Source organism: Drosophila arizonae, chromosome 3 (genome assembly GCF_054131065.1).
Source record: "Drosophila arizonae isolate 15081-1271.41 chromosome 3, UAZ_ARI_1.0, whole genome shotgun sequence".
In the NCBI taxonomy this organism is placed as follows: Eukaryota; Metazoa; Arthropoda; class Insecta; order Diptera; family Drosophilidae; genus Drosophila; species Drosophila arizonae.
In genome coordinates this window covers 9,767,849-9,784,928 of record NC_142923.1, presented here as the reverse complement: position 1 = coordinate 9,784,928, position 17,080 = coordinate 9,767,849, and the positions used below count along the sequence as shown (strand labels likewise).

The 17,080-nt window shown below is 43.2% G+C and overlaps 1 protein-coding gene across 1 annotated transcript in view; it reads right to left on the bottom strand.

Annotated features, from left to right (window-relative positions):
- Window positions 1-14,266, bottom strand: part of ds (dachsous cadherin-related 1) — an 87,581-nt gene extending 73,315 nt beyond the window's left edge. Inside the window, exons 1-2 of the mRNA XM_018004253.2 lie at window positions 13,299-14,266; window positions 1,345-3,439 (exon numbers count right to left, since the gene is read on the bottom strand). Of these exons, the coding sequence (XP_017859742.1) occupies window positions 1,345-3,372 (2,028 nt within the window). The 5' untranslated portion in view covers window positions 3,373-3,439; window positions 13,299-14,266. The remainder of the gene's footprint in view (window positions 1-1,344; window positions 3,440-13,298) is intronic.
- Window positions 14,267-17,080: the final 2,814 nt, after the last annotated feature.

Sequence of the window (17,080 nt, the reverse complement as noted above, 5' to 3'; positions counted from 1 at the left end):
GGTCACATTTGATAGTCCGAACAAAATCTTGTCGACGAGCGTTTGTCTATGTGTGTGTGTGTGAAAGAAGAAAAAAATGGGTGATAGAAAGACAAGAGTCTGAGACGGAGAGCCGGAGACTGAGAGCCGACCAACAACAGCGAACAAAATGCCTTCGTTAAGCGCTAGAAACGGTTTTAGGCCCCGGCCTCATGTTGCTGCTGTTGTTGTTGTTGTTGTTGTTTCAGTTGTTTCTTTTTGGTTGCCCATTTGTTTTGTGAGCGGGGAAAAATGTTATAAAAATGTAATTACCCGATGATGAATGGATTAACTACAAAAGAGTGAGAAGCCTGCATTGCTTCGGGTGCGGATGGTAACGGGGGCACAACAGCGGCTGGGCGGGGGGATGGGGGCTGCCTGAACATGGTGGAAACGATTTGGAATTTGACTGCCTAAAACAGTTAACAAGAAGGAAATGCCGACAGCCAAGCACCGAAGCGGATGTACTCTAGATGTCAAGTACCGATAGCCTATGAAAACAATACCAAGTTGAAGGCAAACATTGATGCAGTCACAAGTCAATTATCGTAATTTATCGATGCATAAGATTCGATTAGAAACGATCTTTGATCCATTATTGCGACTATCGTGTGATCTGCCGATCTATGGATACTAAACCATCAACTAACGACTAAAATCAAGTGGAACAATTTTTGAGGAAAATAGTTCATAGGATTTTCGACTAAGCCTGAATAAAGCATATATCGTTTTTTTGATAATGGAATGAAAAATGGAAAACTACAAAGCGTTATCGCAATAATCCCTTGCTTAGTCTTATTGCCAATCGATTGAAATGCTATTCAGAGTTTAGCTTATATTATCTCTGCACAGATCTTGCCAATAGGCCTCACAGGCCTAGACAAATAGCCCATAGGTCCCTGCCTTCAGTTAGAGTATGTGCATAACAAGCACAAATGTGTCCACGAGGCAATAGGCAAAAGGCAAAGGCAAGCAGCAAGCGGCAAGCGGCAAGTAGCCGAAACGACAGCCGCCGCAATTCCCTACGGATGTCGATGACTGAGTGATCGGACCGAAAGTTTTCGACTGCGTCTGGGTAATTGATGCATGAGATTAGTTTGGGTTTCAAGTACGTAGAAAATCCATAAGTGACGCTCGTTGTGTGATTCGAGTCACTTGGAGAGGCGAGTCAAAAAATAAAACAACAACAAGAAATAAACCAAACAAAAAATGGGTCAAACAAAAGCTGCTGGATGGATAGATAGATGGATAGAGCTAGATACAGACATATGTTCCCCTGTTCAGTTTTTTTTTTCTTCACTATGAGGCAGGGGCTTAATGACTCACCTTGAGTATACACCTGCCCACGGGCTCGTTCTCGGCAACGGAGACATTGTAGAAGCTCTGATCGAAGATCGGTTCGTTGTCGTTGACATCGTGTATGGTGACGAGCACCGTGGCCGTGGAGCTGAGTGGCGGCTGTCCGCCATCGCGGGCGATCACCGTCAGCTGCGGCACCGGCTCCGTTTCGCAGTCAATGTGCGAGCGTGTGGTTATCAGGCCCGTCTGGGCATCGATCTGGAACCACTGAGCGTGCGTATCGGGCGTATCGGCCAGGGCATAGCTCAATGCCGCATTGCTGCCTTCGTCCCGATCGCGGGCCATCACCTGCAGCACCGAGGTGCCCGGATCGGCCACCTCCATGACGTTCGCATGGTACACATCCTGCTCGAACTCGGGCGCATTGTCGTTGACATCCGTGACACGCAGAAAAATGGACTTGGTGGCATGCAAGGGCGGCGTGCCCTTGTCCGTGGCCACAACACTCAATGTGTAGTTGGAGGTGGCCTCGCGATCCAGCGGCAGATTGACAATGACCAAGTAGATGCTATTGTCACGCGTGGTCAGGGCGAAGTGGCCATCGCCCCCATTCAGCGAGACATTCACATTGGCGTACTCCGTCTTCGAGTCCGGATCATGCACGGAGATGCGAGCGACAAACTCGCCCGGCTGTGCCGACTCCGAGATCTTGGGTGAGGCATCCTCGCTGAGAAAGATCACATTGATCGTTGGCTGATTGTCATTGACGTCTGTGACTCTGATCGACACAAAGGCTGTCGTCTCCAGCGGCTGCTCGCCATGATCCTTGGCCACGACGACCAGCTCGTGCAGCTCCTTGGTCTCAAAGTCCAGCGGCTTGTTGATATAGACGGCACCCGTTCGCGCATCAATGCGAAACATTTGCTCCTTATCGCTCTGCCTGCGATTGATGGCATACTCCACCAGGCCGTTCTCATCGGCATCCGTATCAGAGGCGTACACCTGGAGCACACTGGTGCCCACTGTGGCGTTCTCCGGCACCGTGGCGAAGTAACGACTCTGATTGAAGATCGGCTGATTGTCGTTGACGTCCTGTATGGTTATATTGACGGTCATCAGGCCTCTCAGAGGGGGCGTCCCGCCATCCAGAGCCTCTATCAGCAGACTATACGCGGGCGTTGTCTCCCTATCCAGAAATCCGCTGATCTGCAGATCGAGATATAGGACGCCGTCCCGTTCCCTGTGCGAGGACAGGCGAAAGGCATCGTTCACATTGCCGGAGACAATATTGTAGCGCTGCGTATTGTACGGCTCCAGATCCAAGTCTCGAGCCGGCAGCAGCGTGCGCTTCACCTCGCGCGGCGTATTCTCCGGGAACTCGATGTGCATGGCCGGCTGCGGGAACGTGGGCGCATTGTCGTTCTCATCCCGCACCGTGACCACGACGCGTACATTCAGGCCACTCAGGGGTATGGCAACGAGGCTGTACGATGCCCGCGTCTCTCTGTCCAGGCGCACCTTGGTGCGTATTTCGCCCGTGGTGCGATCGATGGCCAAATCCGTTTCAACGCCCGCCTCCGCCACAATGATGTAGGGCGGGCCGCTGTCAATGCTGTCAAAGTCACCGATATAACCGATCTGATGGTCAATGGGCACGCCCTCAAAGACCTCCAGACGTCGTTCGCGCTCCTTGTCCGACGCGCCCGCCGCGCTGCTCCCAAACAGGCTGCAGGAGACTAGGAGCAGCCAGAGCAGACCAGTCCAGCTCCGGCAGCAGCTGTTCGTGTTTGTGGCGGGTAATGTTGACCTTGAGCTGTGCCGGCCGCGTCGCCGGCATCTGTGAAACATTGTGTAATCTTTCTGGGGCGTTCTGGGCGTGGCACGCCGTCTTGTGTTTGCTTTGCTGTTGATGTTGCTGTTGCTGCTGTTGTTGGAGTTCACAGAACTCGCCGTCGAACTCGCACTCTTAAACATTTCGTTTGGTTTTTGGGGCTTGCTGTTGCTTTTGCTGTTTTGTTCCTTCCTCTTGCTTGGGTATGCTGAGAGACCCAACATGGCGTTATTCGCATATCGCCGACTGCGTATGCCCTACGCTACGTCCAGCAGCAGGCGCCATTTTGTGCTGCAAAATGAGAAGAGAATAGATTAGATGTATAATTTAAGACATAAATAACCCCTATATCATGGTCAAGGAATATTTTAGTTAGCTACTCCCGACATACTTATATATGCCCTAAGCACGACTTAAACTCCTAATAAACAGTTCTACATATATTTTTATAGACAAATCGTACGCCATAAACATAGAGCACAAACGTGACCAAGTAATCCCTGCCCACGCTTGGAGCTCGCTGGCCTGGTGACGTCTTGTTCTTGGGGCCACTTGATAGATGGCAACTAATAGACTGATAACTGCACTAACGCGCTTAGCCGACTGATGAAGCTCATCACGCTGATGGGCCGCGAGCGGCTTACGCATTGTCCAGGCATCTGCAGCAGCGCAATTTGAAATTCAAACGAGGAAAATGCCGCAGAATGGATTCAAAAACCGAAACTGAACTCGAATGGACGAGACAAAAGAAGCTCCAGCGGCAGGCAGCAACCTAAAACTACCTGCGTAGCCAAAAGGTTCAAAGGCTAAAAGGGTCTCGGCTCTGCTCGACTCTATGCTGGTGTTTCAGCTGAAATATTGACGTTCTAAAACTGATGGCACACACACACACACACACACACATACACATACATACAAAAACATTTAAAAATCAAACAACAAAAATACAAAACTGAAATTTTTATTGTGTTGAAATTGGATTGGATGGGATGGGATGGGATCAACCACAGAACAGCAGAAAGATAGCCCAAATGACATGGATGAACAGAGGAACAGAGAGAGAGCGAGAGAGAGGGGGATAGAGGCGAATAAGTGCTGGCCAGCAAATTTCGTGGTCAACAATTTAGTTAACAAGACCATGACTAACACTTTTCATATTCGGCACATTCGAGTGGCCCCAAAAAACACAAAAAACAAAAAACACAGCAGAAGACAACAACTACAACAACAACAGCAACAGCAAGGTACGCGGTGGCCGCTGCAATTTTGGAGATTTTTCTCGCGCGATAAGCAAAAACAGAAAAGGAAAAGGAAAATGAAAGAACTTAAATTACTTTCAACGGGTATGCGCACCTAAAAGTTACCCTAGCTTAGAAGTGAATTGCGCTGAAACAATAATCATTACAGGCTTAAGGCACTTAAAAATTTCATGATTGTGTATGAAAATTATATTGTTATTAATCTCTCGTACAGGAAAATATATATATTGTATCTTCCCTGAAATCCTGTCAGCAGTGAGATCAATTATATATATCATATTTTCCATATAATATCGAAACAGCTTTCGGCATGCATGGAAAAATATAAGTCGAAATTAATAATAATAAGAAGAGTTCTCTATATCTAAAGTTTAACAAAGATTTTCATGTCACCAAGCCAACCTCAGCTCAGCGGCAACTCCTTTCGAATACAGGGTATATTTATGATTATTAGATTGTTTTAGCAGACCGCAGCAATTGGAAATGCCCAAAAAAAATGAAAAGAAATTTGTTAGTTTCACATGGTATTTGGGTTCGTGATGTTCCTCGCGATAGATATGTATCTCGTTGTTTGGGGGCACCCTCCGAAAGAGAATAAAAAGTGCCAGCTCATCGCTCGATGATCACAACAGGATCAAAAAGAAAGCGAGCAATTAAAAGTGAATTAATAAATGGACTACGATAGAAGCAGTTGCAGCAGAGCAGCAATTGCTGCTGCAGCGGCAGAGCTCAATTATGTGACAGCTTGAATGCCTGATTGATATAAGGTAGGGTATGGGACAGGCTGCGTGTCCATCAGGCCGTCTAATAACTTAATAATGATGGTCAGTACCTTCCTGGAAACGCCATGGCCATGGCATGAAAATGTAATTTAATAAACTGCAAATGCGAACCGGTGCAGCAAGAAGAGTTATTTGAAGAAATAAGAAAAGCTGCATTAGACATGAACCCCCGGTTCTGGTTTGCGGCCCCAGCCTGACACTTGACGGGCGCATACGCAAATTACCTCTGGGAGATGGGGAGATTGGGAGCCGGGGCTGCTGCTGCAGCTACTGCGGAAACGTCAGTTTGATTTGCACTTGTCATAAGTTTAGATGAACTGCTAATACCCAAACACATTAGAAAGCGCACCACCAAGTGGTTGCGTGTGTGTGGCTCCGACTGCAGCTACGCGAGAGCCACGCAACTGTGTCTAATATCAAATGACAAACTTGTAATTAGACATATTGTAGTTTTGATTTGGATTGTGAATTTGATTTGTCTACCGTCAGCTCACATGTTGAGCATTAAAAAAGATAAAAAGAATTATTACTTCTCCTGGGGCCGTCTTTCTCTGTCTTTTCTTCCTCAGTTTTCGTTGTTGGCATTTTACGAGCCTTTGCGCTCGTAAAGGCTGGCGTTAATAAAATCTACTTAATGGCAAATAAAAGTTACAACAAATACTATATAACCATAATTCCATCAGAATGGTATACATATAAAAAACAATAACGAAATGCGCATAAACTTTACGGCTCAACTAATTAGCCAAAGGAGGGGCAAAAAGCTGAAGCAGAAAACGAAAGAAAATCCAATACACTGACCAAAGGGAAAGAAAGCCAGCCCCAAAGCAATCGGCAGTCAGCGAATGCCTCGCTGCTGACTGCTGTGCACAGCATTTGGCTTTGATATCAAATAAACTGACGAAAACGCGCGGCGCTGATCAGTCGACCGTGGCGCCGCAATTTGGGGCAGCCAAGGAGACGAGCAGACGACGCCTGTCCAGCTGCTGTCAGGCAGGAAGGCGCTTTAAATCACAGAGCCAGCCGCGGATACTTTACATGAGCACTACACATGTTTCTGCTGTCCAGGCGCTCTCATTAATTGCTTATAAAAGTGAAAAAGTACAGAGGAGACTAGCTTTGTGGTTGGCTCTGGCTAAATACCCTGACAGATTTATGGCAGATGTAAAATAATGTAATCAGATCCTAACAGCCAAACAGTAGACTCCAAATGTATAACCTTTAATATATAAATCTTGCTGCTGAGGATAGATGAACTTGTATAAAAGTTTACATTAAAAAACTGTGATTTGAAAATTATAAATGCAAGTTGATATGATAAAGTCAATCATTGCATATTGTAGGTTTAACAATATTATCATACTAGGCTGTACTCTTTAATCTTTTAAAAGCAAAAAGAAAAGCTTCATTAGGCCAGCAGCACAGAGAAATCCGACTTTGAGTAGACGTAAACAAATATGGCTGCAACGGCTCACCTTTTCCCCATATCATAATGTATATGAATTATGGCTTGGTAGCTGTCTTTTGCAATGGGTAACACGTTGCTTAACACATTTATAATGCCCATTCAAAGGGCATAAAAGAAAAAATTAACTGATAATATGCCTGAGCGCTGCAAAATGGCCAACGAAACGAGACAGAAAATCAAACTTGTCTGCAGTTGTCTGCTGTGGCTGTTGTTGTTGTCGTTATTGTTGTTGTTGCTGTTGTAGTTGTTGGGTATTCATGATTTAACTTCAAATTATGCAAAATTGTTGTCTAAAACCGGCGGCTAAGTAGGTGGTAAGTAGCGCTTTAGAGCGTGTTTAATTAAATGTTGAGTAATTTATGAAATGTGCGAGATGGAGCTTGGCACACGGAGCCAGCGCTCACTCAAGGGTATAGAACTGGCGAGAGACAGCGGGCCAGCGGGCCAGCGGGGGGCAGCGGTAGCGTGGCGAACTGAGTTGTGGTTGTGGGGGCTGTTAATAAGTTATTTCTAATGGCTTTCTAATTGCCGTACAACGTCGAGTTGGACTTGTGGCCTAAGCCATAACAGCACTAACATTTTAATTGTTTGCATATTAATCGAGCTCATTTAGATGCAAATCTGCGTCTTGCATATCGTCCATAAAATGCCGTGTTTCTGCGAGTTGTTTGCAATCAGCCAAGCAGACAAAAGCCAGCAGAAAATATTCAGACAGTTAGATATTTAAGAAAGCGTGAAGTTCGCATGGGATTTTCTGCAACAAAAAGTGCGAAAATGCAAGTGAAGGCAATTGTGAACGCCCCAACGCCCCAACACCTGAATAACTTCAGCTTCAGCTGACCAACAAAGCACGAAAGCGTTTTTCATTTTCATTACAATTCACGCTTCGAATTTCGCTTTCAAACACAAGTACCTAAAAAAGGGGGTCAACTTACAATACAGTTGGGGATAATTTTCTCTCATGGAATCTTGGCAGTTTTTAGCTTGATGACATTTTAGCCATGGTCAAGCATGGGTAAAAATATTTTAGGAAATTCTATTAATATGTTAAATGGGCATACGTCGCAGCTAAGTAATGTAATCGATATTTATCTATATTCAATAATAGTATTTAATAATATGATAGTAATTGCAATGTTTTCGTTAGACAGTATTTACTATGCATAATCGATATTTATCGATTTCAGTCAATGTAATATTGAAATTGTCTGAAAATCACATCCGTTTGCAGATATATTTTATTCTATTTTATCGAGCATTATCATTTAAGTGTGATTTGATGTACACTATCGATAATCATCTGTCCATTTTTTTTTTTTTTTTTTTTTTTTTTTTGCATACATTCATAATTAAGTATCGAAAGTTATGATTCGCTTATTACTTGCAATCACAACTAGAGCTATCGATATATTCAGGCAATTAGCTGTTAATGAAAATGCATCAGTTGACAGGAAAACAGTTGAAGTTGGTAACACAGCTAGCCAGATAGTCGATTCGTCTATATTTAGCTTCGCTTTTGCCTCTTTTCCATATTAAGTGCCATTAATTAGCGGCATTTATTATATTACTTATCATATCTTATCGGGAAACAGCGTCCGTCAAGACGTCAAGTGCACCAATTTCCAAAGTGTAAGAAAATATGAAATGACGCTCACACAGATTACAGATTGCCCGCAAAACCGAGCCCCAAACTGAACCTGAACCTGGCACTCTGAGGCTGAGGCTAAGGCTGAGCTGCGGCTGTGGCTGGGGCTGGGGCTGGGGCTGGGGCTGAACTGGAATCTGAATCCGAATCCGAATGGGCTGCAGGTTGTCATGTCTGTGTCTTCTAATCTCGAAACCGTATGGGTGTGTGTGTGCTCTGCACCTGCCCCACGGCATGGTGTCCGCATTGCGGTTTATGGCACTGTGCCCAGAGAGATCTTTCACAAATTTATATGGGGTATTAATAGAATGGCGAGAACCGGAAGCAAAAGCAAGTATAGCATTATAGATCGTGTTTGTATATGTGTGAGAGTGTGTGTGTGTTTTTGCTTTGTTTTTTCGGGTAGCCAAAAGCATTTAGCAATAATTGTCATGGCCGGTGAGTGCCTAAGCCATTGTTTGGCATATTTTATGGCTGTCATAAAAGTGCAAAATCAGCCAACGAAGAAGCTAATCTCGTGAAGCGTTCGTTAACCCGCGCCCGCTGCCATAAACAATAAGCGATATTTAAGTTGCCCAATCGAACTTGAAAATAAATTTGTAACGTTTCGTTATATTTATCGCATTTGAAATGATGTTGTTTGGCTCTATAAAGAATGCTGGCCCCATTAAGACAATCAAATTATGTAGAGTGAGTGTTTATGGGCTCGATCGACAAATGCAAATGCAAACTGGCATCAGCACGAGAGACAAATACGAAGCCTTGCCACATCGAAGCCACATCTACACTTGTTACACCCCAACAACTCAATCGACTGTGTTAGTGGGCCCAGCTTTACGACTTTGGGCCTCATTTAATATCTCATTCAGCGTGCAATATATACACTGGCACACTCACACACACTCACACACATGCTGGCGGCACATGTGTATCGTAAAACTGAAGTCCAAAGAAAACTAAATCAAATATAGACCAGCTGCTTGTTCGACCACGAGATACGCTCGATAGTCATGAGATAAGACTCAACTAATTTACAAATATATTTTAACTACGCACACGTTTTTCGATATCTGCTTCAGGCTACACAGCTCTATAATTAGACTAGATTCTTTAAATACCACTAAAAGAGAAAGAGAACGGTCTTGCCAGTGCGAAAAAATTCTTGATTCTTGATTCTTGAAAGATTGTGATGGTCACTTTAGGGCATGTCTAACGATTCGAGGGAAATAAATAATATATATACATAAGTATTTGTATACAAATATTTCTAATGAGTTTCTTTGCACATATATAATAAATATTATATGTGGGTCCTTAACTGTTTTCCGCAATTAAAAAGAAAATAAATAAATAAAGTGGAAAATATCGAAGTAAAAAATATTACTGTTCGTCTGGTAATTATGGTAGAGAACGTATATCCCTTCACAGTCTGCCTTTTCAATAAAAACAGTTATGCACGTGCAAGTTCGTTGCTTAAGTCATTCGTTTCGGTTAGGTTTATGATAGCAAATGCAAGTTCGTTGTCTAAGTCATTCATGTCAGTTACAACCATGACTGCTAAGGCAAGTCTCACATAAGTTAACTTAAGGAATGGCAAATTTAAGTTCGTTGCCTAAGTTTTTTGTTAAAACTAACTGTAAAGAAACCATCTATTAGTTCCAAGTTCCAATTAATATATGAATAAGATATTTGCTCATGTATCTTGATCTTGTAAAAGACATTTAATGCATACTCTAGTCAACTGGCAGCACCTGAATTTGAGACTGGCTCAATCAATTATAATTTCAATGATCTACTCAATGTTTGTCATCTGCCTTCCAGAACATACTCTACTCCGGCCTATTTTCAGTGTATGGCCAACTGTAACTGCTCTGAAATAAACAATGTTTATTGTTTTATGCTTTTATACGCATAGAGAAGATATTTATGCGTAGCTGGCACGACTGAGCGAGCAGCCGCAGGCACAAACTCAATCACAATTCAGCAAATAGCCAAGCAGCAGAGCTCCCCAATCTGTGGACTGTTGGCGGATGAAGACACTTGCACAAAACGATGAACATATTCCAAACTTAATCACAGGCTAGCACATTCGTATGTCTGCGGTGCCAACTCGCATGAGACTCAACAAAGAAATTAGCGCCGAGCTGAGGGCAAGAGCTGAGCGGGTGTCTGCAGCAGCCGCAGGAGCAGGTGGCCCGTATGGGCATGGACCAAAGGCCGGGGACATGGCGGAGGGGATACTGGAGACTGGGAACTGGCGTCTGGTGCATTGCGTTTTCTCGAACAGCGAGCCGCGAAACGTTCGCAACGGCCGCTTCCACGTCTAATGTAATTTTCTTGGCACGGCGCACGAGGCGCGCGTGTGGTCTGCAAAAAGGGGGCAGCTGCACGCCCGTCGCCTGATGCACGTTGTGCGTGAGTGTGTGTGAGTGTGGCTATGTGTACATGGGGCCGGGCAAAAATAGATTAAAGCGTAATTTTTGTTTGTATAGCGCTAAGCATTGCAGCAATTAGACGCCAGCCCGGGAGGGGCGGACCGAAGTCTTCAGCAATTTAAAGCGCATTAAATTGCGTTTTGCAAGTTCGTTGCCTAAGTCGTTCGTTATGTCGCGCCGCATACGTCACAGCAATGGCAATCACCCGCATCTGACGCACCGGCGCAGAAAGATAAATACATAAAAAAACAAACAGAAAATGAAAAAAAAGGTTCCAGTGGAGACACTCTACCGTTAGGCTGCTGCATCCAAGTGCCGCCGGCGCTGATAAGGCAAAAATATGCAGAGCAGCGCAGCCACGCAGCAGCTGCGGCCGCGGCTGTGAGAAGCGTGGAATGAAAATGGGAAATGAAAATTATATTTTGTTCGCTTTTGCTGCCGCTTGCCGCCCGCCTTTGGTCGTCGCCGACAGTTGCGAGAACTCGGCGATCTTTTCTTTCTCTCACTCTCTCTCTGTCTCTTGCACTCCCTCGCCCTACGCAGCACATTTGGAAGGAAGTGTAAATTAAGGGCCATAAAAAATAAGAAATGAAAAAAAAAAAAAAAATGAAATCCCCCGTTCGACTCGCTGCAACCCATTGTTGGCCCAAATGTTAGGGCCATTTTCAGTTAGAGTCTTAGCCTGCCTTAATGTCAAGCTATTTTGGCTTTTAACAGCGGCACGAAAATTGGTTTATAAGTGCCTAAACACACCACGCACACACTCAAACCGTTTAGAGCGACTTTCCGTAATTATTTCATATAATTTTCAGTGGAATTTTTAATGCACTTTAATGGCAAGAAGCATTAAGAAGTCCGACCACGACAGCAAACACTTCCTGAGTATTTCGCCTCGACTACTTTTTATTACGTCCCCAAAAAAAGAAGAAGAGTCTATTTAGAAAATACGTGAAACACCCAGATGAGAGGCGCTTAAAAATACTTGCAGGTCTTGTCGCCAGATTTTCCAGGAATCCGCACGTTTGGCGACACTTTATGCAGGCGACTCACGTATCGCCCGGCCAGATAGCGATAACTCACTGTTCACCTGGCCTATTGAGAGATTAAATACCGATATTCTCTATTTTGCTTGTAGAACAGGTAGAAAATCAGAACTCGTATATTTCAATACGAAAAACAAAAAACTAATCTTTCCAACTGTATTTGTTTTTCACATTTTCCTCACACACAACATTTTTCCCTTGAACAATAGGCAAAGCAGCGGCAAATGAAAAACGTTTGGAAAAGAATTGAGGTACAAAAAGAAAACGATGAAGAAGAAGAAGACGCAGAAGGCATGTTAAAGAGCAAAGTGTATGTGAGTGTGTTGATGTGTGTGTGTGTCTGTCTTTTTCCCCTTTTTTGGCCTTTTCATTTTGTGTACACATTTTGAGTCTACTTTGGCTCTGATCATTTAACGAGTCAAATTCGATTACCAATTTGAGTATTTCAAGTTGTTTTCACTGCTGCCGCTGCCGCTGCCGCTGCTGCTGCTGCTGCCGACGCAACTGCTCTTGTTAGGCTTGTTGTTGTTAGCTACCTTTTACTTGGCCGCTCATCTAATTAGGCGGCTTTTCGCTAGCCAAGCAGCCAAATTTGAGAATGAATTTGTTTAGGCCCTAGAGTGAATACTATGAGTACTTTGATTTGTACTAATTTTGAAGTGAATTGTTTAATGTTCTAAATGTTTAAATATATAGACAAGTTTCTCAAAGTGAATTTGCAAAATATTTATATTCTGATTATAGACTTCTATATTTTTCCTTTAATGACAAGACTATATGTATATTTTTAAGTTCTATTTCAAATAATTTACATGTGAACATATTTTTTTTTTTTTTTTTTTTTTTTTTTTAGATTGCTTTAATATTTGTCATCAAAGTTTTATTAGAATATATTTTGAGGCTTATGTGCTCTCTTGATCGAAAACGGATTATATTACTTTAAACACTGTGAATTCCTATTACATATCATTCATTCCTGCAAATACTTCTGGTATATAGTATATATTCGACCTTCTTAGTTAAGATTCTTCCTTAGTTAAGATTTATAACGTCTACAAAATATATTGTCTCTTCTGATTGGAATTACATATTATATATATTATGTATATGCGTACTTGGCTGCCTTGATGACTACTTCGCATACCATTCGCATACTATTCATATTTAAATGTGTGCTTGCCTGCTGTGATACTTGAAGTTTTACATATTGGCATGAACACAATGCCATCTCTAATGAATATTTAACATGCTGCAGTGAGTACTATGCAAACTTTGAATACTATTCATAAGCCACAGAGACAACAATGAGTACTTTACATATTTTAGTGAATATAACGAATGTGTAGCCGGCATACTAGTTTTGTGCAGTGTATTAGTAGTTTGACTATGACAACTAGAACGACTTGGTCAGTAACTTTTCAACTGGAAATGTGGAGCTTTAGCGCCTTAAATATGTCACATGTGTACTTATGTATTATTTATCCTTCTTATGCTCTCTTTATGCTGTGTTTTTCTTACATTTTGTGGCTAAATGCTGTCAATATTTTTCACCAAAGGCGCAAACAACAAAACTTGCTGCTTGCCACTGCCACCAAATGCGATGTTGAGTCGATTTGTTGTTGTTGCTGTTGTTGTTATTGTAGCTGCTGCTGGTGCTGCTGCTGCTGCTGGCCACACGGCCAAAGCGAGCCAAAAGAACTCGTTTGACTTGTTGAACAATATTTCTTTTCGCCTTTTTCTGGTTTATTTCTTTTTGTATTTTTTCTTTTGATTATATATTTTGTGTGTATTTTGTTGTTGTAGGGTGCACACGTATATACATACACAAACACGGAGACACGGAAATTCTTTGCAATTTAATTAAAATGCAAATATTGCAATTTTCTCAACATTCGGCATTTATTGACTCCAAGCGCACTCCGAAGTTTTTCCCCCCCAAAAAAAACTAAGTCGAATTCCGTTTATTTTCTTCTTCTTGCGTTTATTTTGTTTGCCTCTTTTCCTCACATTTTTGCTGCACGGCGAATGAAAGAAAACAGCGAAGAAGACGAAGAAAACGACGACGACGACGACGAAGACGGCGACGATCGCGACGAAAACAAAATAAAAACGCGGCGACAATCGCTGGCAGATGTGAGCAGTTGGGGTTGGGGTTGGGATTGGGGGGCCGATAGCTTTCCTACTGAGGCTTAGAATTTCTGTAGATTTTGACAGCGAACTACAAATATTTCTTCGTTTAGCACACTTGTTTGTCGCAGTTACCGCTAGTTGGGCACTTGTCTACACTTGCACTTGGATATCGAGTTATCGATATCGTTTCTAATACCGATTCGACGGATTCTGCAGGCGACGAACCGACGACGACAACGACGACGACGACGGCGATGGCAACAACTGCGACGGTAGTTGCGTTAATCCGCTCGCTGCGATTGCTCAATGTTTCTGCGACGAAAACAAACGATAGACTAAATTCTCAGCGCCTGCGCTCTCCACAGCGATGCCCCCAACTCACCTGTGGTCAAGTGCATGCGGCAAGCGTGGTGAGTGAGCGAGTGACTGTGTGAGTGAGAGAGGGCGATGCGAGAGAGCAGCTATGCGCTGTGGTGTGTTGGCGTCGATCAACTCACCAAAAGCGGTTTGGTTGGTTTCTTTGCCTGGCAAGCGGCAGACAGCCCTCTGCCTCTGCCCGCTCAGCATCTTGGTGCGCTGCACAGCACGCGGTCGTTTCTTGGCCTGCATCATGGCAATTGCATATGAATGCCAGAGCAGAGACAGCAGCAGCAGCAGCCGCAACAGCGGTGCAAGACAAGAATTTTAAAAGGCACCACCACACCACACAACAACAGCAACAACAACAAGTAAAAAAGTCAGCGACGACAGGTCCACAATTAGCAGCAGCAGCAGCAGCCAGAGAGCGCTCAAGTTCTCTGCTCGCTTGCTCTCAGTCTCTCACTTCGATGCTCTCTGCTGAGCACCCACACGCACTGCATTGTTCGTGCCTGAGTTCGTGCTTAAATTCGTGCTTTAATTCGTGCCTCAATAAAAGCATAAAAGTCAAGTCCAGCAATGCATCCAACGCCTCGCCAAGAGCTGCCCACAAGAAGCAGGCTCTGGCCATAGCGAAGGCATGTAAATTAGCTACACGCAAAAAGAGCGAAAGGGAGCGAGAGAGAGAGAGAGAGAGAGAGAGAGCGAGAGGGAGAGGAGATAAAGAGAGAGCTAGTGCGAGAGAGGCAACGCATGCGAGCATAAACCGGTTACAGCGTTCTCTCACAGCCAAGCGCTCACCTGTGTACAAGTTCACTTGGTTGTTGTTCTTGCTGTTGTTGTTGTTGTTGTTTTTGGGCTATGTTTGCTGCCGAGTGCAGTGAAGTGGCCGTGGAGTGCGCTTTGGCGTTGAGTGTTTGGTATGCTGAGCGTTGCCCCCTTACGCAGCTCCACGCCTGCCCCAACCGCTGCTGCTGTTATTGTTTGTTGCTGCTGCTGCTGCTGCTGCTGTTGCTGTTGCTGTTGCTGTTGCTGCTGCTCACAGCCCAAATCGGAGGCAGCAACAACAACAATGTGAATTAACTGCAACTTTGTTTCTTACGCAACATGTGCGAATTTGGCGCCCCCAAACAAAATAGAGAAGACATAATATAAATATATATATACATATAAAGTCTCACTGCAACCTGGGCCGACGAGCCATGCCCAGCCCAGTCCTAGCCACAGCGCTAGCTACGCTTAGTGGCCAAAAGGACCACCATAGAGATCCCATAGTGCAGATTCCGATTCTACAGAATTCTCAAGCATTCGCCAATTCTGCAATTTGTCTGGGAATCGTACACGAAATGTGCGTGCCATCGTTGCTGGCTGTTGTTGCTATTGTTGTTGTTGTTGTTTTTGTTGTCTCTTTTGTTGTTATCATACCCTGTGCCAAAAGGGCAACAAGAGGTAATAGCGACTACGAATAATAGTTTAAGGCATTATAGAGAGATTAGAGGAAGCGGGAGCGTGAGAGAAAAAGAGACAAAAATGAGAAAGAGAGAGAAAACAAGAGGCTAGCGAAACTAGGTAAGAAAGATAGAGAGAGAGAGAGAGATATCAAAAGAGCTCAGTCAAAGAGAAAGAGAAAGAGGGAACTGGTTTTCTATTTATAAATAGATAAATTATATTTATTATTTCAATATTTCATCTTTGAATAACTTTCACACGCCTTTTACTTTCCTCCCACCTACAGTCGCTTTTATATGTACGAAGCTACAACAGTTTCTGCAATAAATTTTCCTTATATAATACGACTTCTTTTGATTCCCTAGCCAAATATATCCAAAACTATGCAAATGTGGGAAAATTTAGTCGGCTATAAATTTAGTTTAAGACAAGCAAACGATTTTCTTAAATGCTCAGACAATCATATATAGAACTGATGCCTACTTCCGCCCTTACGCAATACAGTTGCATGTGGTTGTCATATATTACTGCCAAATTTAGGAATGCTAAAAATAAATATATCACTTAACTCAGCTTTAGACTATACAATATACCTGCAGCTATTATGTGGAATGATTAGAAAACATATAATACAAAATTGTGAAATTTTAATATATCAGTAAAAAATAAAAATAAAAATCCTAGCTTTCCTTTCTGACTTCTATATAATATTAATCTCTTAATTTATATTAATAAATTACCAAATATAAATCATTTTGGTCTCTTATAAATGACAACATCCATCAGATACGATCTTCAGCTTCTTCACATTTAAACAGATATCTATATATATACCCACATATACTCTCTCGAACCGTTTGACTAGAAAGAATTTGCATCTAAAACTTTTGTTTCCCTTTCGCTTCTCAGCTTTCATTCGTTACAGAGTATCTATTAGTCATGCATTTAACATTGCAATTACTGTTCACTTGTTGTTGTTGTTGGTGCTTTAAATGGAATGCACGTTGGTGGCACAAGCTCTCAACTCAGCTCCGTGTTAGTCGTCGGCGCAATTTGAGGGCGTCCATTTAAGCATTTGGCCATTTGGCCGCTTGTCAAAACTCTAAATGACGTCGCTTAGCTGTCGGCTTGCATTTGCACTTTGAAATGAATGAGTCGCACACAGAGCAACAGCAACAACAACTACGACACTCTGACAGGCACTTGAAAAGCAAAGCACATAAGAAATATGTATATAAACGCAAAGATATATGTATGTACATATTTATACGAGTATATCTCAATGTGTGCCAGTTGATCGGCGATCGCTGATCGACGCGACGCGACGCCACCCACACGCCAAAGCAGCAGTCAAAGCAACCCCT